Source organism: Hyposmocoma kahamanoa, unplaced genomic scaffold (genome assembly GCF_003589595.1).
Source record: "Hyposmocoma kahamanoa isolate Upper Pololo Valley unplaced genomic scaffold, ASM358959v1 78, whole genome shotgun sequence".
Taxonomy (NCBI): Eukaryota; Metazoa; Arthropoda; class Insecta; order Lepidoptera; family Cosmopterigidae; genus Hyposmocoma; species Hyposmocoma kahamanoa.
Genome location: NW_020653945.1, coordinates 20621981 through 20648937, shown reverse-complemented (window position 1 = coordinate 20648937; position 26957 = coordinate 20621981). Strand labels below are relative to the sequence as shown.

General features: G+C 35.6%; 3 protein-coding genes across 6 annotated transcripts in view; 1 reads left to right on the top strand and 2 right to left on the bottom strand.

Annotated features, from left to right (window-relative positions):
- Positions 1 to 993: 993 nt before the first annotated feature.
- LOC113233430 lies at positions 994 to 21530 on the bottom strand. The gene is made up of 13 exons (XM_026468559.1): positions 21344 to 21530; positions 20695 to 20751; positions 14825 to 14938; positions 12775 to 13037; positions 12384 to 12544; positions 11038 to 11237; positions 10241 to 10494; positions 8116 to 8179; positions 7661 to 7740; positions 2385 to 2397; positions 2250 to 2287; positions 1694 to 1739; positions 994 to 1038 (listed from the first exon to the last, which is right to left on the bottom strand). Exons 1-13 carry the CDS (start codon positions 21374 to 21376, stop codon positions 994 to 996), a joined length of 1368 nt encoding a protein of 455 aa, XP_026324344.1. The 5' UTR covers positions 21377 to 21530.
- A 245-nt stretch (positions 21531 to 21775) lies between these two features.
- Positions 21776 to 26957, top strand: part of LOC113232797 — an 18495-nt gene continuing 13313 nt past the window's right edge. For 2 of the 3 annotated variants that reach the window (XR_003310655.1, XM_026467593.1), the window contains exons 1-2: positions 21776 to 22025; positions 24230 to 24272. Coding sequence is in view for 1 of the 3 variants with exons in the window: in XM_026467593.1 (XP_026323378.1) it covers positions 21974 to 22025; positions 24230 to 24272 (95 nt within the window). In the remaining 2 variants the exon portion in view is untranslated. Of the gene's footprint in view, positions 22026 to 24229; positions 24303 to 26957 lie in introns of all 3 variants that reach the window. The other variant, XR_003310654.1, reaches the window with a different exon arrangement.
- The window catches only part of LOC113232795 (repressed by EFG1 protein 1-like), a 20915-nt gene continuing 17545 nt past the window's right edge, over positions 23588 to 26957 (bottom strand). The window contains exon 3 of one of the 2 annotated variants that reach the window (XM_026467590.1): positions 23588 to 25061. In XM_026467590.1, coding sequence (XP_026323375.1) covers positions 24003 to 25061 — 1059 coding nt within the window. In that variant the 3' untranslated portion in view covers positions 23588 to 24002. The remainder of the gene's footprint in view (positions 25062 to 26957) is intronic. The other variant, XM_026467592.1, reaches the window with a different exon arrangement.

The following is a 26957-nucleotide window of genomic DNA, read 5'->3' as shown; positions in this document are numbered from 1 at the left end:
ATCTTCGCTTTGGTCTAAAGGTCGTAAACTAACACCTGCTTAGCGCAACGAGTCTAGAAACACTGAAAAATGAGGTCTATTTGTTGCAAACATGTTTTTGAATACGTTTATTTCCTACCGCTTTTATATTTTTTATTCTATTCTACAAGCATCGAATTTGAAGGCACCCTTCTAATTCGATGCTTATAGAAGCGCTGCAGTCGCGCATCTGTAGCGCTACAGAAACTTTAAGCGACCCCCACACTAGCGTCTTTCGAGTGTTAGCGTCTTGCCAACACACGCACAGCGTCGACACGAGTCTCCGCGCGGTGGCAACGTAGTATCTCTAACTAAATTGTTGACGCAACGCCAGCATTGAGCGACTACTGAGTGACGAACGTCGGGTATACGCCGCGCTAGCGTTACGTCGTGGTCGCGCGGAACATCCGCGCGGCAAGACGCTGATGCTCAAAAGAAGCCAGTGTGGGGGTCTATTAGTTCACTAATTGTGACTACAAAAATGGCGTCCGCGTGTCACGACAATGGCGCTTCAACTGTGCTTCTAAATATTGCATGAAAATTTGTAGCGGTGTGGCTGCAACACCACAGTGTACCGCCATTGGCGCACCATACAAGCGTTTCTATAAGCGTGAGTTTGAAGGCGCCCTAACAGAACAATACTTTTTGAATGTTTCTATTCCCACCGCCATACAACCAGGCAGTGTTTTTTTGTATTGGATTGTATTTAAACATATATGTACATATTTGAAATACAATTAATGCTGATGATATGTTAAAAGTGGGATAGAACAATTTCTTGGAAAGCTTGTTACTATCTGCAAGTTAAATAAGTAAAGTGATTAAACAAAGAATGAAGAAAATGGTTGATGGTTGCCAGAAATAAAAAACAGTTCTTTTCTGAATTAATTTATTTAAGGCTCAAAAATCAAGCATTGTGCTTGAAATAATTTGCCATTACATTTATTTTTATTTAAATCTTATTTACTTTTTTACTTACTCGAAAATTTCTACAGCAGCGTTGCTGTCTTCTTCTTCACTCTAAAAACAAATATTGAGGTATAATAATACAAAAGACCAAAAACGTATTCTCGCAATAAAGTCTAAATAAATAATCCTACTTATTCTTTCTACTTACCTAACATATTCGCGCTAACATCGTGCTTTTGCCGATTAATACGCTGGTGCAAATATTTTTCTCATATATTAAAATAAACGTTTATATATTACAAACGTTTCTTGTACAGGTTATTAAATGAATGTAACAAATAATAATAGTAACGTCAATAAAAAACAAATATGCGCGATTTAGATCCGAAAAAAAGATTTTTCATTTCCTATGTATATAATAATGTTTCATTGAAGAGTGCGGGTTTCACTGTTTTAGGTCACCCCATCTTGGTTCAATGCGAGTTGGTGACATCACTTAGCTGCTGTTAAATTGTGTGGAATGGCAGTATATAAATTGTGCTATGAGTACCAGAGCAACGGAATTTACTCTGAGGCACTTCACAGAACACGCAGACCAGAACCAATTAAGAAAAGTTCATTTCTCAAATTGGTCCAACCGGGAATCGAACCTGGCACCCCCTCTTCCAACGCCCACTGTATAAAGAGTTAGGCCACCGAGGTCGTTTATCTTTCTGTCATATTTGCAGTGGCTAAATTAAAATCTTTAATGTAGTTATAAAATTACCATTGACAATGTATTGCTGAGGAAATTGTATAATGCAACCCGGTTCCTGTAAAATACGTACAATATAATATAAAATTTCGTACATGGTAAGTTTGTTTCTTAAATCATGCGCCTGGTGTTAAGTAACACGCTTATTCATAACAGTTGCAGTGCCACTCAGAGCTTAGATCTTAAGTTTAGATCGTAAGGTCACTGTTACTTCGCCTGTCACCCTGAGACATAAGTCGATAAGTCTCACGTACCTGTAATTTCACCAGTACCCTTAAAGCTCTAACAAACCGGAGCATAATAATGTTTACAGTAATGTAAGTAATGCTTGGCAGCAGTACATAAAAAGGCAATCGGTAATGTGGCAGTACTTCCCTGGACGAACTTGTTCAAAAGGAATTCTACTATTACTAAATAGAATATTGTTACGAAATCAAAATGGCAGGCTACCCTAGCAGTAAAAATATAACAAACTAGTGGAGTAATTTCACAAAAACAACAATTTAATATCAATTCAATAAAAATTTAGAAGAAGTATTTATTAATTTGATCACAAAGTAATACTTACGCCATCTTTTTTAGACTCTGTTCTGACCCGATTATTAACTGAAATATATATTTTTTTCATGTCAGCCTCAGTCTTCATAATAAGTATTTGAAAATTAATTTTAATTAAATAAAAATTAAATTAAACTATACATACCATATATCGTTCTCTAAAAAAAGATAAGTAAAATTGTTATAGAAATACTTTAGTAGTAGCTCTATGTATACCAATATTCAGTTAAGTAATTTTGGCGCCTACCAAGAAAACTTTCAATCAGAAATTACTACCTTATTACATACTGTCGTCCACTAACTAAACGCGGCTAAGTGGCAAATAGGCAAATATCCGTTTTAAATAGCATAAGATAGAGCACAAAATTCTCTTTTAAAACAGTTAAAATTTGTTTATGTGTTCGACTTATCGAAACTTATCCTAACGGTGCATAACTGAAATATCATTAGACAATTTTAATATTCTAAAACTGAGTTCTGGTTTTTTTATGACATCTCAAAAAAATATTTTGTCATTAACCGCGTTTTAGCGGACGGCAGTATATACAAGCCGATACCACGCATATAATAATAAAAATAATTTTATTTAATTTTAGTTAAAATAAGTAAGTGAACGTGAAAGTTTGTGTGCGTGTGATTAAAACAAAATAGAACAACATAAAACCAGAGAGAGGCAATCGTAGAAGAACCAAACGTGTAGTTTATCTTAAGCCCATTTATAAGTCCCACTGTTTAGAACATAGTTCACCACGCTGCCCCAATGCGGGTTGGGAACTTCATACGCTTTACGAGGTTTAAGAACCTTCTTTGGACTTGCAGGTTTCATTCACAATGTTTTCCTTCAGCGAAAAACTCGTGATAAATTTCAAATCAACTTTCGCACATTAATTCCGAGAAACTCAGCGGTGCGAGTCCCGATTTGAACCCACGACTCTCTGCTTGAGAGGCAGTAGGTTTAATCATTAGGCTATCGCTTCTTATTTCTATGGTATAGTTAACGATATTCAAGTAATACATATACTTTAAAAAAAAACATGAATCAAAAGATTGCAGTTTCAAAAATCCTTTGAAGAAAGTCTATTTAAGTTATACCAACTGTGTATGATCCTTATTTCTGCCGCCCACTAACTAAAACGCGGCGACAAATGGTCCAATATCCATTTTAAATAGCAAACGATAGAGCACGAAATTCTCTTTAAAAAAAAGTTAAAATTAGTTAACGTGACCGACTTATCGGAACTTACCCTAACGATGCATCGCAGAAATACCATTAAACAATTTCAATATTCAAAACTGGGTTATGGTTTTTTTTATGATAACTCAAAAAATAATTTTGTCACTTACCCGGATTTTAGTTAACGGACGGCAGATTTTTACTATACTTCTTAATTGTTGAAGTTGCTAGCCACTATACACCACCACACCGCGTAATATTTTCTATGGCGGATGTTATTCCTTCCTCTGGTCGCAAATATTTTTACGCGGTCTCTATCGATTTTAACAATGCAAACTCGTGATAGACATTGTGATGAGAGCTTTACCTTAAGAGACATATGACATTTTTACAATTCATCATCACCATCATCATTAACCTGCTTTACGTCTCATCTCTGAGCACGGGTTGTATTGAGATGCAACCATTCTCCCACGACCGTTCATTATTTGTATATTTTAATGTTAAAGTAAATAAATTCTATTACAGATCGACCAACTTATCTAGAATATGAAAATAAAAGGGAAGACGTCACAAGATCTACTTGTCAAATTTTAGTTGTTAAAAGCAGTTGAAGCGAAAATGACGCAGTCAGACAAATGAGCGACTCCATCTTAACTAACAACCGCTGTCAGTTGATTTTATATGCTTTTTTTTTATTTTTAAGCTAGTAAGAGTGTTTGCGCTTTACGTCCGATTCATATCAGTTCTGAATTCGAGAAACTACTATCCGAAATGAACATATATTGTTTTATCTCTAAAGCGTACACCTAGGTGTACTAGCGATATTCGTATTTTCTTGGATTCGAATAGGACTTAGTGCACGAGTGACACGCGAAGTGGGTTCAAATTTTCTAGATTTGTATAGTCTGGGATTCTTAGTCTATATGCTAGTCACGCCGACTATCACCAAACTACTTTAAGAATACATCCCATTTGCTGGTATATTGCTGGAACTACACTCTAAAGCGATTTGGCGACTTCACACGATGTGCAAGGCCTGTGACCTTATTTTAACATGGAAATTTCATCACGATGTCCTTCGATGTCGATACCCTTCACAGTTAATGAGATTTTGTAACGAAATTATACATAGTATAATGGACTTTAAGTAAATTGTGTAACGTACAAACTAGATACGATAACATAGCGGCGGGATTTTCGGAGAGTGTGCGACAATTTTCCGTGCCCGACCTGTTTTTTGAATCGTATCTAGTTTGTACGTTACGGAATAAAGTTTATTACGCTACGATTACAGAAAGTAGCTTCTATTCCATTCCAGCAATGTAAATTGAGCGGGTCGCCTCAAATACGACGCTGCGATGCATTAAAATGAGCAATGCGAACATAACATCTACTATAAACTTTAACATATGCAAGATAAAGTTACATTTCTTTAAACTAAAAACAAAAGAGAAGGTGCAGCAAGCGGTACCGTGCGGCATCCAGCTGCAGCGGGCGCACTTACGAAATGCAATGTAACATAGAATATATTCTCGACTACATAAAGTATATAATTATTTGAATGCAAAATAACAAAAGAGTAAAGCCGCGCAGCGCAGCTCGACGCTGTGCTTTGCAGGTCATCAGCAGCTGTAAAAACTTTAAATGAACAGACTGTTACTAGGGTTACCAGAAACAAAGACGCTAGAGCCACATTTCATATGACACAAGTTGGTGGATCTGTTATATGATTTCTATTTAAGATTGGCCAGGAGGAAAAAGGGATACTTCCAAACTTTGACTATTTTACAATAGGTCTACCCTTTCTAGTCCGCATGATACTGGTATGTAATTACATATCCCTCGTTATAAACTTCGTAATAGACCTCCGAGAGAATAATGGACGCTCCATTATGCTATCCTGCGTGATAGGGGTTTCTTGGTTAAGAAGCCGATAATATCATTCTTGTTGGGTTGTTTGTCGGTTTTTATTGTGTTTTTAACCATTACGATCAAAATATTATCAAGGATTGTGTAGGTACTATATTCTTCTTTATTTTAGCCATAGACCTATTTGACATTATTAATTTGTTGTTTATAATGTTCCCACACGAGTGACTGTGGTGGTAAAATTATCAACCAGTCGTAACTATGGGACCAGTACATTGGTATATTTGAAAAAACATAACTTTTTTTATTTAAAAAAGCTGCCCTTTAAAGTTTGCTTATCGGCTTTTTTATTGGAATTGGTAACCTATCACAAACTCGAATTTATTTTGTCCGAAATAACGTTTGTTCGAAGTTTCATTACCCCGAAAACCGAATTATAACAAAACCGTTGTTCTTTCAGGATATGTTGGATATTTATCCCAAAGACACGGTTGGGTTCGGTTAGGTTAGGTTTAAAAGAAAAAATATTTTCCTCTCAAAATTACTTTCGAGGTTATGAACATTCGAGCAAACATTATTTCTGGGAAATGTCATTTCGGAGTTCTGATAGGTAACTAATGGAATTACATCTACTTGCCAAGTGTTATCGATTAACTGAAAGTGCCCGAAAAGGATTCATTCCTTAGTTTGCCACCCTTAGAGGTGGAATATTTTCTTCAAACTTAAATGGGAACAATACTGAGATAAAAAAGAATAATCAAAATCGGTTCACAAATGCCGGAGTAATCGTGTAACATACATACGAGGACCTACAAAAAAAAATAGTCGAATTGAGAGCCTCCTCCTTTTTTGAAGTCGGTTGAAAAAGAAAAATGGCCGACACATGCAAGCGGCACAAGACCTTAAGAGTTGACGTGATCTGAGGGAAGCTTATATCCGTCAGTGTTTACGTATCATCATCATCATCAATCCATTTATACGTCCCACTGCTAGGCACAGGTCTGCTCTTAGGCGAAGGTTTTAGGCCACAGTCTGCCACGCTGGCCCATTGCAGGTTGGGAATTTCATTCTTTTTCGAGGGTTGAAAGGTTCAACGTGCAGGTTTCATCACGATGATGATGTTTCCTTCACCGAAAAGCTCATGGTACCTAAATTTCAATTAAAATTTCGGAATTTATGTAATTCCGAAAAACTCAGAGATGCGTTCACGGATTCGAACTCACGACCTCTGCTTGAAATGCTGTAGGTCAAACCATGAGGCTACCATGGCATGGATACATATAAGACTAAGGACTCGATTGGCGCTAATGTTGGGATTTATTATCTAAATATTTGTTGTGTATGTGTTTATGGCGACGAAGAAGAATCGCTTTTTGTAAAATTTTTTGAAATTCAATAGATAAAGAAAAATACTAAAAATTAAACGTGAAAAATCCAAAAAGTTTCTAACCATGGCATGTAAAATCTTACATCTTTTGGCATCATAAAATGGTTCACTTTTCTATTGACATATTCGCACGAGCATCGTGCTTCTGCTGATTGATGCGCTGTAGAATATGTTTTCTAACGTTTATGAACGTTTCTCCTACAGCCATTAAACGAATGTAACAAATAATAATATGGACGTTCCGCGTGTATGTCAGCGATCATTGGTTTGTGTGAGTAGTGCTTACTTATCCTGTGAAATTTCGTTACTGCGTGTCGTTAAAGATTCAATATTTTGATATTGTGTGATGTTACGTCACTATTAACATTTTATATGGCCATATAGCAATGTACGCTAGCGCTCTGTGGAATAGCTACACTCAGTGCTCTCGGAATGCTCTGTGCGTGTAGTACAACAACGCCTTCAGGACGCTGTTGGGGCTGTCACGTTTCTGCAGTGCCTCAGCCATGTTCACTGCCGCGCGAGTAGATAGTTGCACGGTTGTTGTACATAAAAAGTCGGCGTCGCTACTGAAGAGAATACGTGACAGCCCCAATAGCCTCCTGGAGACATTTGCTGACAGGAATGAGTGCCTAATTATGCGGTACTTAAAAATAATATAAAGTCCCTGGTAAAATAGAAGTACTAATATAGTTTTAAGTCTGTACATACTAACATTTGATTGGATCTCAGTTGTCTCAATAAATAAATTTTATTAGTATATTATAGCGTTCTCTTGTATTCTTCAATGATAAAAAAGGAATTAAACGACGTAATAGTACGTTGTTCTACATCACTTACAAATGTTTAGAGCGGCATAGTAGGTAGTTCTCGTGAATGTGTTAAATCCGGAAAGAGCAACGTTGCTTAGTGATAGAAATGTATTGGACTCTAGAGAAACCTATCACCAGTAACCTTCTTGTTCCCATGAGAGTAATGTGTTACTCACCCTTGTTTCAAGTTCTTGTTTACATTCTTTGGACTTTTCCAAGGTTGGAGTCTTTTTATAAAAGACTTGACCTTATCACTCTGTGCAAGTATTAAAAGGAAAAAAACGTATTATTTTTGGCGCGTTTTGATATCTGGGGGGCTACTCTCGACCTCCGTCCGACATCCGTCCGAAACAATTACTGTCAAATAAGTAATATTCGACAAAATTGAAAGACAAGTATCCAGTATGAAGCTTCATTCGCATCACGGTCTTTTCATTTGGTCAAGTATTGTTTATTTGGCAGTAATTGTTTCGGACGGAGATCGAGAGTAGACCCCCAGAACTCGATAGGCAAAATCATCTTCAAATTGATTAGTTAGTGTTACATTATTACTTATTCTGTTTTCTTATGAAAAAATCAATACTTAAATGTTTCATTAAAGTTTAGTTTAAGTAAGTAATAAGGTACTTACAGTGTCAAGGTCTGAACGTCTGAAACTGCTGTACTTTAGTCTGTACGGCTCTCTGTTTCCATACCTGTAAAGCAATATTTCAGTAAAAACACCAATACACACATCAAAAATGTCTAGGTATCAAGGTTTTTTTATATATACCCTAATAAAATTGAATAAAAATATGCACAGAAATATTACTTTTTTTATTTATTTTTTAAATTATAAAATTGACAAAAAAACATCGGAGTTAAACAAAAATTAACTAATAATCTTGGTTTTCAGTAATTGACAAAAAGGTGCTTGATCCCCAGATATTTTAGATCACCATGTGACGTATCTAAAACTTACAACTATGCCGAAGACTCCGGTGCCTCGGGTTCAATTCCCGGCACGACACATTTTTCTAGATATGGATGTTATCGCTAATTACTCTGTTGTTAATTCTTGTACTGCTAGAAACTCGCTAATTTTTGTTTGTGTGTCACGTAACATGGCGTTACGTATTAGAATCAACAGCATATCAAGCAATACATTAATGTTCAAATATCGCATTCAATGCAACAGAACAAGAATTTAGCTTAATATGCTGCCATTCGTACAATCGCCGTATATATATATATTACATACCCAGGGCAATTAATCATTTTACGGCATACTCGTGTATGTATCATCTCCGTTCCATCATGGATGGAAAGTTTAAGATTTAATAAGAATTATTGCTTTCGAATTGCCAAAAGTTGCCATTACAGGTTTGAATTTAGAAACATTTTAACACTATTTATATTTCGTTTTTTTTTTAGAATTAGAGAAACCTAAACAAAGAAGCAGTAATTTTTTTCTTCAGACAACAAATTACAATAAATAAAAACATCATTACTAGTATTTATGCGGTCTGTGACCATTGATAACAAATGACATTTATAAATACCACGATAATATGTTATTACTTCATAAAAATTTTCTTTTTAATGTTTAGAACCTATGTTTCTTTAAGTTTTTTATATAACTAGTTTTTAAAATAGATCTAGATATATACTTATATAATGACACAATCAAAGTTTTCATTTAGTTGGAAAGTGGGTACATCAGTAATGGTCCCATTTATATATTTATTTTAAAGAAAATATTCTACCTCTAAGGATAGCAAACTAGGGGATGAATGAATTTTGAGATCGGTTTTTATTAGTATTCTGTACTGACATTATTTAATAAATGTGTTTATGCTTTGCTTACAAAGTGACAGAATGAAATGGCGCCTTATAAAAGACCCAAAATTTCCTTCTGTCTCATACAAAAAAAAAACGAAGCCTAGGTTGATAGAATATGCACATGGAAGGGTTTCTTATGATCGACTTTCAGATATTAAAGAAAGAAAGAAGGAAAACTGTTTATTACACAAGCACAGAGACGCATATAAACAAAACAACAGAGGAACAATAATAATAATAATAATTCAAAATTAATCTGTTAGGCCCTCGGAGAAGCGAGAGTCTAAAATAAATAATAATATAATAATAACTATAAAAATACAAAAATTAAATTAAAACAATTGCTAATCCAGTACCTAATTCACCGTCATGCTTATCGCGGCTGGTGCAATCGGAACTTCTCAGCTTTAGCCACAAACGGCTTTTTTTAAACCGTTTCGTGGCGCTGATTTTCAACAAGCCCGGGAGGAGTGGCCCACTGACAACAATACAGAACTCAACAATAAATAAACAAACAGATAAGAAAACCTACTTAATAGGTATTGTACATACAACTACATATAAATGAGAAATACTTACGATATGTAAATAACAGTATATCAATAAAATAAATTTAAATTCGAATATTTTTATACAAAAAATGTATAGGTAATTATGTGAAGTGTCATGTCCACTCGATCGGAGGGTCGAGGCGAGATGCTAGAGCGGAGGGTGACTTTCGAACAGGCAGCAACCTGTTCGGTTGCGCAAATGCGCTCCACATATTTTCTTTCCTTATCTCCTACGAATACCCAAACTGAATACCTGAGTCGCAATTATGCATTATCAGAATCTTTGATGCCTAATTACACTATGATTACTGTACAAAAATAACCCTTAAAATCTTCTTCATAAGGCGTGTTTACATACGATGGATAATATATAAATTTTATTACTGTATTCCAATATTTTCGTCATTTCCGTATACTATTTTGGCGGCTTTGTCCGATATTTCTTGGGCTCGTAACCCTTCTGCAGTCTTAAGAGAAGTACGAGCTTGTTTGGTCCGGAGTTTATTACGACTAATTATTGGAGGTTTCTTTTTAACTATAGCGTTTCTTGCTGCTTTTTTTGCGTTATGTTGCCCTGTTCGTATAGCAAACTTTTTCTTTTTTCTAAGATTTCCTTTTACCAAAGAACGTGCCTGTTTCTGAAAGAATATATTAATTTCGATATAATATGGTTCCTGAAGACTCACGGCGTCTCTGATGATTTTCGTGAAATACAAAATTTATATAAAAAAAATTAAAAACACAGCTACGCATTACAGACACCCTGTGCACAGTCAATGTAACTTCATTGACAGCGGAAATGAAACTATTTTTCCGGATTTAAATCGCGTATATTTGATTTTTCAAACAAATCAACGTTTCGTGCCCTTTACAGGTCCCATGGTCACGGTTGACCGAGGTGGTACAGTCATCAACCAGTTATTCATTGATATGTTTTAAGGTGACAATACATACAATGACAATATGCAAATGCGTTTGTCATGTCAAAGAGGGCAGAATAGCGCTCGCACCACATTGGATTAAAACAATATTTTGAAATGTCTAACACGCTCGCGCGACATATCCCACAACGTATAGTCCATAAAAGTATCAAATTAAAACTCTTTATCATAATATAATGAAAAAGGAACGTTGTTTTGTCACCATTTTTAGTATCTACTAAAACAATATCCTTTGCTAACCTTTTTCATAAGTACGATTCCAGTATTTCTGCTGTTGCTAGGTCCTTGGGAGTGATGGGATCTAAGATATTTTCCCAGATGTGGATCATTCGATTTGATATTTCGATCATGTTTTGGTCCTTTGCCGTAAATTTTATGTGGTGGTTTCCTGTAATATCCTTTTTGACTTCTTTCTGGCGACAGCGACTGTAATCTCGCACCTAGGTATAGATTTTGTAAAGCTGGTGATAATATTTATGGTTTTCCAATATTTACTTTACTGATTTTCATGTTTATTTTTGTGAAAATACTCCATAAAGTTTGTTGGTATTATTACGCTAAAACCAAATACGAAGACCAGGAACGATCATATTATGAAGAAGTTTGTAAGAACTGCTGACTCATTTCGTAGGTCAGTTGAGAGAGCGATTGCCCCGGTATGGCGAGGTCGCCGGTTCGGATCGAAGGAATTTTTGTTTGTATTTGTTCGATCTTTGTATCAATAATAAGAAACTAGGAGAGTATTTCCACAAACAATGCATTTAAACAAAATTTAAATTTCGATCCAAGAATTTGGTTCCATGTATGTGATTGTCACTGTTTTGTGCAGGACGAAGAGTACGTCAATGAGGACCAAAATTTTTAAGTCATATTTCTGCAAAATTTGTATGATTAAGATCAAACAAGCGAGTACATAGAGCGAGAAATTGTTTGCAATAGTATAACGACCCGGTTTAGGCTTATGAAATCTATTTCGCCGAATATCTAGTCTCGTATATTCACTCCCTGAATTCAGCACTTCCAATTCTGGGAATCATATGAACTGTACATTTAAAATGGAAACTTTTGTGATTCGTCATGTTTTCACATGGAAATTCATTTACTAGAAAACAAAGTAAGGTGTCATAGCATATTAAATTTATAGGTTCCACTGCTGCGCACGGGTCTCCTCTTGGGCTCAGAGAGAAACTCAGAGGTGCCAGTCCGGATTCCAACTCATGGCCTCTGTTTGAAAGGTGATAGTTCAAACCATTAGGCTACCATGACTTAGACAACAGGTTTTTTTTTATAATAATGTCAAGTGAAGGGACGAACAACCTGTGCGCCTAGCGCTAAGCTACACGCCTGTCCTAACACTGCGCCCGTCACCCTGAGACATAAGTTACCAAGTCTCATGTGCCTGTAATTTCACCAGCATGCGAACACAGTGATGCTGACATTACTGTCTGGCGGTAGAAATAGGTAAGGTGGCAGTATTTCCCAAGACAAACTCTTTCACAAGGAGCTGCGCTGTTACTAATGTTAAACCATTAGGTCACTGTACTAAAAGTGTTTATTTCGACGGGTGCTATTTTCACCCTGTATACCTGAACGTATATGATGCCCGTTGTAACCGTTGTTATTCTCTCTCGTATCATATGCTCGATGCCGTTTGTATGAGTTAGATCGGAAACGCTGATCATAAGACCGTCTTCTCGCGTTTTTAATAACATCCTTAATTGCTTGTACTCCGGAAGGATTCTTGATACTGAAATGCAAAACTCCTATATTTAAATGTCATACGAGCATAAGTGCAATCCGGTTTATTATGCGGTTAAAATTATTACTATCATAAACGTTAACGATGAACGTAAATGGTCGTGCGTATAAACTACTAACAGACGTGATCTCCACAACTGACGTTTGATCATCGTGGTGGATTTTGGTGTTAATAAAGAAGGCTTCATTAAAATTCCACCGTTAATATTAAAAACTTACCTACTGACTGGTTCTCGTTTAATTCCTGCTGTTGTAGGTGCATCCACAGATTGATCTTTAGATACACTGACCTGTGTATCATTGAGGCTACTGACAGGTACAGGTACGGATTTAAGTACACTATTAGATATAATATGCAGTACACCGTCAGGTATACTTTTAGGTAAAGAGACTAAAGGAACTCCCGGGTATACAGGCTCGCCAATATGAGAGGGTATATCAGGCACCTTTTGAATCCATTTAATATGTGGATTGTAGTATTTCTGCGAAATAATGATTTGAAACAATAAAAAAATAACAAGACAATCAACAAGACAAAACTTAATGAAGCTTACTAGGTACTACGTAAAGACATAAGCGGTAATGGCAGTCAAATAATAATTCATCCATTTTTTATTTGATTCTCTATTCAAATACCTAGTACCAAATCACTTAAATCCAGAAAGTGGAGAAGTGGAAAGGATCAAAAAGTTTGTTTTAAATTACGCAGACACACCCGGCGATACCGAAGTGGCTATCATAACATAAAAACAGAAATAAGAAAACGCTATTTTATAATCAAGCAGATTAGAAGTGCATATTAGAAAAAGCCTCGAGCAATTACGGCATATATCTATACTGAGCCTGAACGTACAAGCCAGGCGATTGGTTGTTATAGCCCCTCGGCAATCCTACGTTCCCTTGATACCGTCTACGTAAATTTAAATTATAAACGTTTTTTAATTTAACGATTGGTTGTTATAGCCCCTCGGCAATCCTACGTTCCCTTGATACCGTCTACGTAAATTTAAATTATAAACGTTTTTTAATTTAACGTATAGTCAAAAATTTCGACTACGTGTTCTCTGTCTCAATATGTTCTTGTGAAGGTGGAGGTTTGTCTCAAATACTTTCGTCCAATTAAGTCCTGAGAATTGATCGGTGCCAATGAATGGTACACTTGGCTGGTGAGTGGTCTATATTTAAGATATGTTCTTGTCCTTATCTGTGTCTATGACCGCACGTTAAACAAAACTATCAAGTCGCGTAAATCATAAACCATGTTCTATAAACAGGGTTACCTAGGAGTAAAAAAATTTGGAAACTAAAGTTACTATACCCACCTAAATCTTCGCGCAAACAAAATGTGTGAATACTCATTTTATATTATTTCTGTCTAGAGCTGTAGTCATTGTCACCTGCATATATCAGACTATTGAACTCTTTTGTCAGATTCTAATTTCTATTCAGAAATCATGAAAAGCATGATTTTGAATACTCTGGCTATTAACCGTATAAAATAAATTTCAGTCGTTTATTTTCCATCCCTAGATTTTGTTCGCAGGAGTTTACAAAAGAAAGCGTGGGAAGAGTTTAAAATAACGTGCTTGCTACCCTAAAATACCACCTAAATTACCCTATAATTCTCGTCACGTTTGTTTAACAAGCGTATGCGTCGAGAAAATCTAATTCTGCAGTTTCCATTCGCTTTATGAATAGTCTCCTGGCAGTTGCGGCAATTGTCAATTTAGACTAGAGTACTGTCAAAGGATACTTGTTAGCATTCATTAACATGGCATTTATATCGTTATCACATGCGTTGATGACAAAAAAATTTTTCTAAGTCTGCTATGAATTGGAACCCATTTATTTTTATAATATTTTAACGATGTTAAACCATCACCCCATTTACACTGTTGAGGAATGGAAGGAAAGCCAACTTTACAACAGCTGCGTAACCTACACAACTAGATACGAACCAAAAAACAGACCACGCGTCTTCCGGAGAATTATTGCGCAATCTCAAGCATTCCTGTAGATCGTATCTAGTTTGTTACACGTTACATAATTGATATAAAGTTCATTATCATGTACTGTTTCTTTCCAAAAATTTGCTTCCATTCCGTTTCGCAGTAATGTAGGCTCATTAAAATGATTTTAGCAAAATGTTCTGCAATAGGAGTATAGTCAATATTTAGGTTACCAAAACCCCACCATATTTTTTATTAGCGTCAATAAATTTCACGTTTCCTCATGAACAGTATTGTAATTAGGATCAGATGTTACTTACTTTACCAATTTTAATTTTCACTTCGTCAGGAGTTAAAACATCAAAAGTTGGATCCTGTACAAATTCTGCAACACTTTCATTGCGCCGTCCATTTCTTAACTGCTTTCCTGCTTCCTAGACAAAACAAAATTCTCATCATTGTTAAACATGTTTACGAGATTTCAGTGTCAGCCAAGATTTTAGCTCTTGATTATAATTTATAAAAGTATTCTTGGCGTGTTTAGTGTTCGTAAGAAATTTGATAAACGAAATGGACTGAAGGAATTTTTGACTCGTCACAGAATTATAGTTTAAGTCGTGTTGTGACTACATTTACACAAATTGTTATATATGTTGATAGAGCAATTTAGTGAATAATTTTTATTGCTTAAACAATCATGATCAACTCAGCGACTGAGGGACACAGCGGGCCGGAGCGGTGCCACTCGTTCGGAACAGCTCCCCACGTCATCTCCTTGGTTGCCCACTTTATTCCTTTTCTTTTAACCGACTTCATAAAAAGGAGGAGGTTCTCAATTCGTCTGTATGTTTTTTTTGTATATATGTTACGCGATAACTCCGCCGTTTCTAAACCAATTTTGTTGATTCTTTATTTGTAGCAAAGAAGGTACTCAGACGTGGTCCCATTTAAATTTCAAGAAAATATTCCATCTATAAGGGTGGCAAACTAGGGGATGAATGACTTTTGAGGTCGGTTTTTTTAACCGGAGGTTAGGTTATTGTCCACTTCAATTCGTCTCGTCGGGTGCGCGTACGGCGCAGCGCTATAATGGTATCATGAATATATCTATGTAATACGCTGCATCACTTAATCGCAACGCGTCGTATGGACCGGGAAATCTTATGCCTAAAACTACATAGTATTATAGTACGTAACAGATAAAAATAAAAGTAATATTACTGAACTAAACCTCTTAACTATAACTCAAAAATATTGAAAGAAATTATAGTAATTGGAAAGAGTAAGTTTGCTAAATATACTACTCTTAGTTATGCCATATGCGCGCGCGTGTGTGTATGGGTGTGTGTGTTTCTTTCTTAGTATACTATGTTATGTATGTAGACTGGAGAATGATAGTAAAAAAATCAGGTCCTCTCTATCTGAAACTACATTAAACGCCCTATGTTTGCCGTAGGCACGGCAACTATAAGAATAAAAAAATAATATAATTTAGGAAATGAAACAATTTTTTCGGATTTTAATCGCGTATATTTGTTTTTTCAAACAAACCGACGTTTTGGGCCCTTTACAGGTCCCATCAGTCAGTCAACCGTGACCATGGGACCTGTAAAGGGCCCGAAACGTCGGTTTGTTTGAAAAAACGAATATATTCATTTCCTATGTGTAACAATCGCGACAACCTAAGAACTCGATATAATATAATTTGTTATTTTATAACTCGAGTCTATAAAGAATTTGATTAATAACCTCGTTACTGTATCTGTCACGTTACAATTACAGCTCGCTAATGAGTACCCGGCTTAATACTGGTATTAGATGACGAATGGCAATGTGCGATAAAACGAAAAATTGGTTTTTGTGACACTGTACAAATACATGAAAAGTAATCTTCTGTGATATTTATAAATAAACACAACGTTAAAAACAATTAACAGCAATGCAAAGATTTCAATATTTATACATCAAGGCCAACATTACCAATATATCTCGAAAAAGGAAATTAAAATCAGATTCCTGAATGAATCGGATTCCTGCTTAAAATTACTTTTGCAATTCGAAATTTTACAATGTTATTAAAAACTTTTAATACGTTTTCGGTTTTAGCAGCTGCATGCAAAACACTAACACCGGATTATAGGGCTAAGGCCAATGGGAACTATCTAACTGTTAACCCAGTATCGAGCACTACATTTGCAGGGTTGATACCCATAATTCTCTGAAATTATGCACTGCAGTTAACAATACCCAATTAGTACCCTTAGTACAATAACCCCACATGTTATCATACTTCAAAAAAACTCTCATGTCATAAAATAAAAGTATTATTTTATTTTATTAATTAAATTATATAAATCACTGCCTCCGTGACTCAATGGCTACCAGGCTGGTTTGCCACGCAAAGGTCCAGGTCACCGAACCGGGAGAAATATTTGTATGGTCTACATTTATTTCTTTCGCGAGGTTGGATGTAGTTTGTGGTTGTCTATATGTCTGTCCATGGTACCTGCGATACAGGGTTTCTATAGTGCATGGCTATGAGTGTACGTTATTATTATATTATTAAAATATGATACGAATTACATGAAACTAATTTAGTACGTATGAAATTTTATAACTCTCCTTGTAAATACAAATATAGTAATAATCATGAATGCAGAAGGCAGTCCTGGTCGATGCGGCACGTATTGTTTGCTGGTTCTTGGACCTGAGTTTCTGGCCCTGGGAAAACCACCTCTATCATTTAAAAATTCAAAATCGATCTTTTGTGCCATGTTGAAGGCCAGAGTCTAAAACAGAATATTCAAAATAATAATAATAATGTGTCAGTCAACAACACCAATTGCCTGGTCAAAAGCTGCAGAATAGAAAAGTTCATAACCCAAATTGGTCCTTCCGGGAATCGAACCCGGGATCCCCGCATCCAGAAACACCGTTGGACTACTGAGGTAGGCAAAAGTCATAGACTAATTTCGTTCGCAGCATCTTTGAACCTCTCTCCTAAAAAGCTGTTATATTGTGTATGTGTATCAGTATATTATATGTGTATATTATTGTCAAACAAATGTATATAATTGTATACATGCATAGCTCCGAACTAGGTAAATCCGCGGGTGTCGTGAACACATACATAGACCGACCACAAATAACACCCAAACTCTCGAGAGAAATAAATATAGGCCATACAAATATTTCTTCCGACCCGGGAACCGAACCCGTGATCTCTACCTGGCAGTCTAGTATGGTAACCATTCGGTCATAGAGGCAGTTAAAAATAGTATTTTATGGTTGAATGATATAAATAAGTTAACCCATTCATAGACAGCAACATTGTTTATCTTAAAATTATTATAATTTCGAGTTCTTAGGTTTTCGCGATTGTTACACATAGGAAATGAAACTATTTATCGGATTTAAATCGCGTATATTTGTTTTTTCAAACAGACCGACGTTTCGGGCCCTTTACAGGTTGTAGTTACGGTTGAGTCAACCATGACCATGGGAGCAAATATACGCAATTTAAATCCGGAAAAATAGTTTCATTTCTTATTATTATAATTTTATAATATTATGTGACGGGACGAACAAGTCGTGCTCTTGATGGTAAGTTACACGCCTATCTATTTCAATTTCAATTCTTTATTGCATGTGTGTGTGATACATTACAAATTTAAGATGGAACATTAATTAATGGTATACATGTGACGCCCTGCAAGGGCACAGCAACAACTGAGGGCTAAATTCATAAATCACACTATTTAATTATATTAAATTATTACATTACAATATAATATCATAACATTAAATTATTATATCACATTATTACGTTGCATTATTCTTAATTAATAATGGAAAACATACTTTATACAATACATTAATTTCAATAATTATTAATGAGAGATGTCGAATTATTTTTATTTGTATTTATTTTAAACTCTCGCCTCTCCCAAGGCCTAAAAGATTAATTTTGAATTTTAAATGGGAGAGGCGGTATTTCCCGGCAATGGCACAGTCGGCCGAGGTCAGGGACTCAGGTCCAAGAATCGGCGAACAATACGTTGCGTATCGAGCAGGACCGCCTTCAGCATTTGTGCTGGAGCGACACGCCACATTTGTATTATTCGTATTATTACTGTTATTTGTCATCATATGTATCGTCAAAAAATTCATATAAGTTATAATAACATTTATTAACAAGAAATGCCTTCAGTCCTTTAGTAAATTGTGTAATTCTTTCCAGGTTTTTAATATAATTTGGTATGTGGTTTAAATTCTAATTAACATGGTGTGTGGGCCAGACGTAACTAATTTAATTTTGGAGATCTATAACAGTTGCAGTACCACTTAGAGCCTTAAATCACTCAGAGCCCGTCATCTTGGGACGTACCCTTACCCTTCCAAGGAGCTCTAATGCTACTAAACATTACTAAATATTAGAACATGATAGTACGGGACACCCTATTTCGCTGTATGGATCTCAAAAAACCAACTACGGGCTTTGTAGTACGATGTCCATATGCTTTCTGTGTAGCTGCCGCCTGCTGCTTTTCCATATACAAGTATCAACAACGTACTGACAAAATTCAGTGATTTGCATACCTTAAACTTTTTATATTGAATCAATAGAAGCACTACGGCAAGAAATTACTGACATTTTTGCGTGCGATAATATTTAAGTTATTTTTTTTTATTCAAATGTAAGTGTGCATTTGACCTCCATCTCACCTGATGGAAAGTGACGATGAAGTCGACAGTGGAGCATGCACACCTAAACGATGCCTATTCACTCTCGCCTTGAAAAGGTCCAAGTTATAACGTATACATACAAATAACTGTGACAATTCTACCAACCCTAAAAACAAAGGCAAGCACTCTATCTAGTCTCAGGTAACAGATTTAATATAAAATCGATATTCGACGTTACACTCCCTACATGTGGAGAAGCTTTGGTTTCCAATTATCTGGATAGCAGTGTTATGGCCCGAATACATCTTGTTGAGTGGCAGATTAGTTTTTATAACATCGACCCAGCTTACGGGATTACCGGGCTTCTGTGCAGCACCACGTAACATAATTTAGTACTGGTATTAATATCAGCTGTATTGTACCATACATACTAGATACTAAAGCTGAGATTTATGAAACGAACTTTTTTGACCTACATATATACTAAGCAAAAATTGTGCACTCACAACGTCACTACGTTCTCGTATTTACCACATTATGATTGTTATTGTTTTGGATATCTATTTTAGACTCTCCCATAGCCGAAAAGATCAATTTTCAATTTTTGAATTGGAGAGGCAATGGCCCAGTCGGCCGGGGTCAGGGACTCAGGTTCAAGAACCGGTGCACAATGTCGAGTAGGACGGCCTTCTTGCATTTGTGCTGGAAGCGACACGGCACATAAATGCAACCGCCTCAATCTGATAGCGAGCCTGACTGGAATTAACCCATTTGCGGACAAAACAATTGGGATTATTTCAGTAGAGTTTACATCTCATAGGTCGTTAATCTCGTGTGGCAGATCGATCCAATATCACAGTATCAGGCTTATTCGCAAGAATAGTCCTGTCTGTGATAATGGATCGGTCCCAATAGATTTTATTATAATTATCAAGGTGGCTCCAATCTGGGTCTGTCCAGTTTCTCATCACTGCGACCACTCTCACTCATCTCTGGTGACTCATCTATGGTGATTACTATTAATTACAGTTTGGAGCCAAGACTAACTAAAAGCATTAAAGAACTGAAGGATTTTCCTGACTTCGACAATTTTTATGTCCTCTGGTTTATGGCCCATGCCTCCCCAGTATGGAATGTCCAATAAGCGGCAGCATTGGGTAAGGAGATGCAAAGAAGTGGCAGAATCTACACTCTTTATTTTCTCTCAGCACCATATTTGACATGTGCTTGTTTATGCTACATGTCATTTTGCCATTTCTATCAGGGCATTTGAATGATATTCGTATATGCGTAAGACGAAGCAAGAAATTACGAAATAAAGTTAAAGTTTATAAGAATTTCTTGCACCAACTTAGAAAAAGTTCACGCAATTCACGAGTGCAAGAAATGAGGACAAGGTACAAGGAAACAAGTTATATGATTATCTTAAACAACTTGTTTACATCAATTGTTTTTTCAGTGTAATGTTGCAAAGATGACGTAATTATATAAAAAATGCGCTTACTCTCAATATTTCCACTAGTTTATTTGCCACGTCGCTGCTTGCTACCAACGCCAAATGCTGAAATAAGAATGGACATAATAATTTACCTAATGACAAATAGAAAATGCTTATTACTAATAAAATTATAGAACCAAAATTACGATGTGTTAATAATAAGATTATTTTACTTTTTTCCTTTAACAAATGTAACATTTTCCAGACGAAAAGACGCAAAAGTATAAAATAATGCAAAAGACAACAATTTAGACTATCTATTGGAATGATTGTACTAGACGATGTAATTCGAAATCAAAAATGTAAACAAACAACTGTCACTGTCAAAATGACATCTCATAGATCATAAACATTTTATTCCAGCCAGATCAGAAAAAAGTCAGAAAGGGACGTCTTCATCATAGACACGTTAATCAATAGCCGGTGCTAATTCATTTCATTAAATGATCTGGTACACCACAGTGAGACCGCATCTACCAGGGAGGTTCTAGCTGAAAATCAGTGCTGTGCAAACTTAGTTTGCTTATACTGAGTTCAGAATCCTCGTCACACATTTATAACCATAGTTATAATATTTTGTTTTATTTATTATTTATATTGTATAACTTTTCACCACACACGTCATCCGAAATCTGACAGTTCAGGGTGTACTTACCACAAATATTAAAACTAAAGTAGTTTTCTTCATAGTTCCCAACAGCTTACCAATGGCCAATATAAAAAAGGCACAACATGATCCCAAAAAAATATTTTCACTCTAAAAAATGATGTGCAGTTTCAGTGTAATGTTACAATTGCATAAACTTTCTTAAACAGGGGATCTGAAATTTTACTTTTGGTTTGAAAAAAAAAAAATTACGTTTACATTAATATATAAAAATACGAAAAAGTTATGCAAAGCAGCAATATAGCACGAAAATTGCTTTCATGAAACAAGTAACCTTTGATGTTCATACCATGAAATTAATATCCACGTATCTAGTAATTAGTTTTTAAACAACATACAGGAAATTACATCGTAATAATATATAAGTAATAAACCTACGTGCTTTTAATTTTGAACTTATCTAACAAATATCACTGCACCAACCAAATAGCAATGTGTGGGTCACAAAGGCCGTAGAACGGATGACCGGTGAAGCAGAAGAGTTCTGGGGTAGAGACCGAGGACACAAGTGTAAGACGCTTGAAGATTACATGGATAAATGACATACATGGCCGGAAAATCCTGGATGCAAATAATCCAAGAACGAAAACAAAGGCGTGAAAACCAGAACACTCAGTAATGCATGATTTTAGGCTGAAAAGGAAGAAGAAGAACAACACCTTTACTACCGGTAACTAAGTTGTTTTGAAAGACTCGAACGTTTCACTTTTAAGAAGAATGTGATCTGAAGATAGATACTTCTGAAAAAATGTATTAATCAATAAAATTATACCTATCGTAGTAGATTGAATGAAACTAAAATTATCAACTTTTTCTTATCTGTGCGTGTTCTAAGAATAGCGGTATTGCTATTGTCGTTGAACCGTGACGTTATTTGACTGGGTGTGGAAGGGCGTGGATACTGCCTGACATTCATGAGGTACTGCGTAATCACATTAAATAAAAAGATTGGCCCTTAAATGTATATGTAACAGGAGCATCACAATCAAAAGTTTAAGGTTCTTAGTTTCCAATGTCAAGAACAACACGTATTGTGAATGTTTTTCGTATTCCAAGATTCCAGAATGCAAAAAGCTGCACTAAACTCAATATGCATTGAGTGTCCAAAAATATATTGTTACATAGTCAAAAATACGCCCTAAGTAATATACTGATTTTTTATTTACATATGTACAGTACGAGCGCTCACAGATACACATAAACACTTTCTCTTTAAGACCGAAAACGACGTTGCCTTTCCGCACGGATCGTGTGACACACTCCGTATTTTTCAATCTTTTTACGCTTTTTCTGATTCGCTTCATATAAATCAGTCTCAATAAGTGTGGCTTCCTTATTCCCACTGAAACATAACGTATTAATTGTAAAATTTTGTATCGTGCTAAATTTTGAAATAAATAACCAAATACATCTATGATGCCGATAGCCACTTCACGGCCACTCTGAATATTCATGCCTTATCTCCATCAGCGTAGTGGGTAAGCCCTCGTTCACTCTAAGTTTGCTAAGGCCAATCGAGAACCCTCGGTTTCACTGCCTTTTCATGGTCGAAATATAAATTACCCCAGCTTACATTATAGCTTTTTAACAATGATTGACATTTTGCTAGATGGTCTCGATGATTTTAACCCCCGACGCAAAAAGAGAGGAATTAGAAGTTGAAACCCCTGTCTGTATGTCTGTTTGTGTCTGTCTGTGTGCGTCGTAAGTCCTAAACAGATGAACTTTTATATGAAAGCTAATTTAATCGGGGTGCTTCTTATATTTGCTGAATATCTATTCAGCTACTTCAAGATTATCAGTTATTTTCCCAATTAGTGGTGATAATCATAAAATGAATATTTATTTTAAGTTTCTCTTGTCCGATCGGCTTCAAATTTGACATAATATGAAAATCCGATGATATTACAATAATATTATAACTTTGATCTGATGCGAGTTAGGTAGTCGGCAGACTACCTAACTCCTAACTACTTGTAGTAGAACTATCGTGTTTGGACTGATTAAATTCATCTTGATAAGTTGTACGATGGTGACTTGAATAAATTGAATATTTGGAGTGCACTGTTTGCATCGTGGTTTTTTGATTATCAGATTCTTGTACTAAATTTTAAAGTAATTGTCAACTAAACGCGGTTCCTGTTCCGTGTCTCCCCTATGCATATATTAGTGATTTTCTTTTTTTAATAAGACATTAATCTTTATTGCAATCTTACTTAGTAGCTTTGTTTTTTATGGCTGGTTGGTTGAGGAATTGCTAGACACAGACTGTTAGAGAGTGGGTTCATGTTTTTGTTCGTGGCATTTTTGTGAACCAACGATATAATTGGTCAAATTAGCTTTAACATAGGCCCTTATCTGCTTTTCCTTTCAGTCTATTTTCTGAGAGTTTGGTAAATAAAATATTATTAGTAAAACTACACTGTACCAGAGTGGTAAAGAATTATTTATTACTTCCTCAATACAAAATAATTTATACGTACACCTAAAAATGGAATGTCAATTACATTCAGATATTATATTTTTAAATACTCTTATTATAATAGATGCGTTATATTATCGTAGTAAAGCTAAATATAAATACGATCATGTAACTGGAATGTAAAGAGTTAAAAAATCTTTGGTGTAAATCACAAATTATAAAAACTTAATTTGAAATAGGCGGTGGCACTTTCTTTGCAAAACTACCGATCATGTTTCCTGGCGGGAAGTAATTAGCTACAACATAAACATGACCATCTTTAGACTTCGCTACACCAACGCCAACTTCTTTGGTATCCTCCCAAACTACTTGAGTAAAATGTCCCGTTCCCAAGTTAGTTGGCTCCTTGCCAAATTTATGATCTTTAATTTCATTGTACCATTTGTCAACAGGATCCTTCCCGCTTACTACGAAGTTTGGATCGGAGGACCAAGCGTAAAAAATATTCTCTCCATAATCATTCTGGTCTCTGTGCTCCATTTTTCCTTTTTTAATCAATACCTTTGCCCATTCTTCAGCATATTTACAAAGTTTCTTATTAAGTTCAAGAAGAGGGACTCCATGTTTTCTTCTATAGTCATTATGAGCTTTCAAGAATTCTTCTTCAAATTTGTCTCCAGAAATATTAGTAGACTTAAATTTGTTTACTAAGTCTGTAGCAATTTCACCGAAGTTCTTACTATTTCTAGGAGATGTTGATGGTTGATTATTGCTCCTTGTTGTTGGTTTAAACGTTTGATTGGATTTAAACTGATTTGCACCAGGTGGCAAGACATTCTTTGTAAACTGACCACTGTAATTACCAGGAGGACTGTAGTTGGCCACAACATAAAGTTTCCCACTTGCGCTTTTTGCGCTTCCTACGCCCAATTCTTTGGTGTCTTTCCAGACTATCTGAGTAAAATGTCCGCATGTGAGTACTTCAGGCTCCCTTCCAAAGCTAAATTCATTTATTTCACTGTACCATTTGTCGACACAATCTTTTGCTGTAATTGTCGTGTTAGCATCAGCGGTCCATCCGCTATAAACGCTTTCACCATACATCTTGTTTAAACTGTATGCCATAGAATCTCTTTTGGCTAGTTCTTCTGCCCATTTTTGTGCTACTTTACTTATGTTCTTGTTTAAAACTAAAGGCGGGGCGGCATGCTCTCGTCTGTATTCATTGTGGATTTCTAATGCTTCATTTTCGAAGTCACTGGTTTTGGAACCGAAGAGTTTACTCTGAAACATTCAAAGAAATATTTTTATATAAATATTACAGCTTGACTTCAAGTATTAATTTTATAAAAAACAAAAACTGACTGACAAGAAATGACTGCCTCCGTGGCCGAACGGTTACCATGCCGGACTGCCACGCAGAGGTCCCAGGTTCGATTCCCGGGCCGGGAGAAATATTTATATGGCCTACATTTATTTCTTTCGTGAGTTTGGGTGTTATATGTGGTTGTCTATGTGTGTGTCCATAGCACCCGCGACACAGGGTGTCCCTAATTATTATTTATTATATTTATAATATTATTATTTATTATTATTATAACTACAATATTACTATAAAAGACGAATATTAACCAAAGCAGGAGATTTTTGAATATTCATATTTTGATATATATTTTTTTGTATTTTTTTTTCTTAAGCTCTAAAGATAGTCAATGTTAATGGTAAATTAATATTTTTGAAATGTTCATTGACATGAAACGAAACATACTTTTTTTTTTATTATTAGTGTTAAATTTTTTTTCAAAATCTGAATTATGTATATTCCTATACTATGAGTACATCTACATTACGAAAGAGAAATGAAAACTTCTGGCATGGAACTGGAATAACTAACGCAGTGAAATACTTTAGCCAAGGCGGTACATTAATCTATTATGACTGTTTTCAAATGCAAGTGATTTCCCTTGATATTCTGTCTGGATTCATCTTCAGGTCTCTGAAGGATGCTTTGAATTTGGAATCATATGTTACCTTGCAGAATTCTTGACAAGAGTGCTGTACTAGGTTGATTTAAACGTGAGCGTATTACAAGGTTCAATTTTGGTACCTATGAATAGTAGTACAGTGCATCTATAATATAATATAATATAATCGCAATCAGTAAATATGAAGAAATTCTACAGTCAATAAACTTTATAACGTTACTTGAAATGTATAATGAAGAAACCGCCGGGAACCGCTTTATTCAATGATAATATAAAACAGTGTCAACAGGCCCCATAGCATTTATTAACTTACATTTTAAATAAAATGATAGCTAGTGCTTCGACCGAGATAGAAAAACCAAAGAAAACGAATCATCTATTTGTTTTTTGAGGCAAGGTTTAACTTTAGTTCCATGTCTTTCCAAGCTACATTCAAAGACTTATCTGATCATTTACAGGTGTCTACTTATTACTGTTTACTTGGAGGGTATTTCAATTTCTAATTTAACTTTTATAAAGTTAGCTGCACGTAACTTGAAGAGGTTAGTTGTTTAGCGCGGTCCCGGAGATTAATCCCGCTACTTTCTGATTGTAACAACGTTCCCTCAACTCAACTTTTATAGCTTCTTTACAAAAATACTTTAACTTTGGCGTCAATTGCTTGATCACATTTTTTCGAGTTTAGTGTATCTATTTGTCGCGGTATCAGAAATAAGAACAGAACATTATATTTTAACAGAGATCTGTGTGGCTTAATATGAAATTTCAACAATTCAAATGTGTATTGGTGGAAAATTAATAAGAAAGCCGTTTAATAATAATAATAATAACGCACACATTCAACATTGCCCCGTACTAGGGAAAACCCTGTGTCGCGGGTGCCATGGACACACACATTACACCCAAACTCACAAGAGAAATAAATGTAGGCCATACAAATATTTCTCCAGGCCCGGGAATCGAACCTAGGACCTCTGCGTAGCAGTCCGGCATGGTTACCGCTCAACCACCGAGGCAGTTCATGCATGCAGTTCATTAATGATCATAATACAACAAAAGATTTGCAACAAGCGCATAGAGAAATTCATAAGATCCGCTAACTCGTTTCGTAGCTCATTTTGTACACCATGATTAGGCAACAAGCGCTGGTTCGAATCCACACCATGAGACATCGATCCAGTCAGATCGAAGGAAT

Coding starts and splice junctions, on each gene's coding strand:
- LOC113233430 (XM_026468559.1), bottom strand. CDS start 21,376: ATGAAGAAAACTACTTTAGTTTTAATATTTGTG. Junction 14,939..20,694: donor AACTAGTGGAAATATTGAGA/GTAAGCGCATTT, acceptor TGTTTTGTCTAG/GAAGCAGGAAAGCAGTTAAG. Junction 10,495..11,037: donor GAATCGTACTTATGAAAAAG/GTTAGCAAAGGA, acceptor ATATTCTTTCAG/AAACAGGCACGTTCTTTGGT.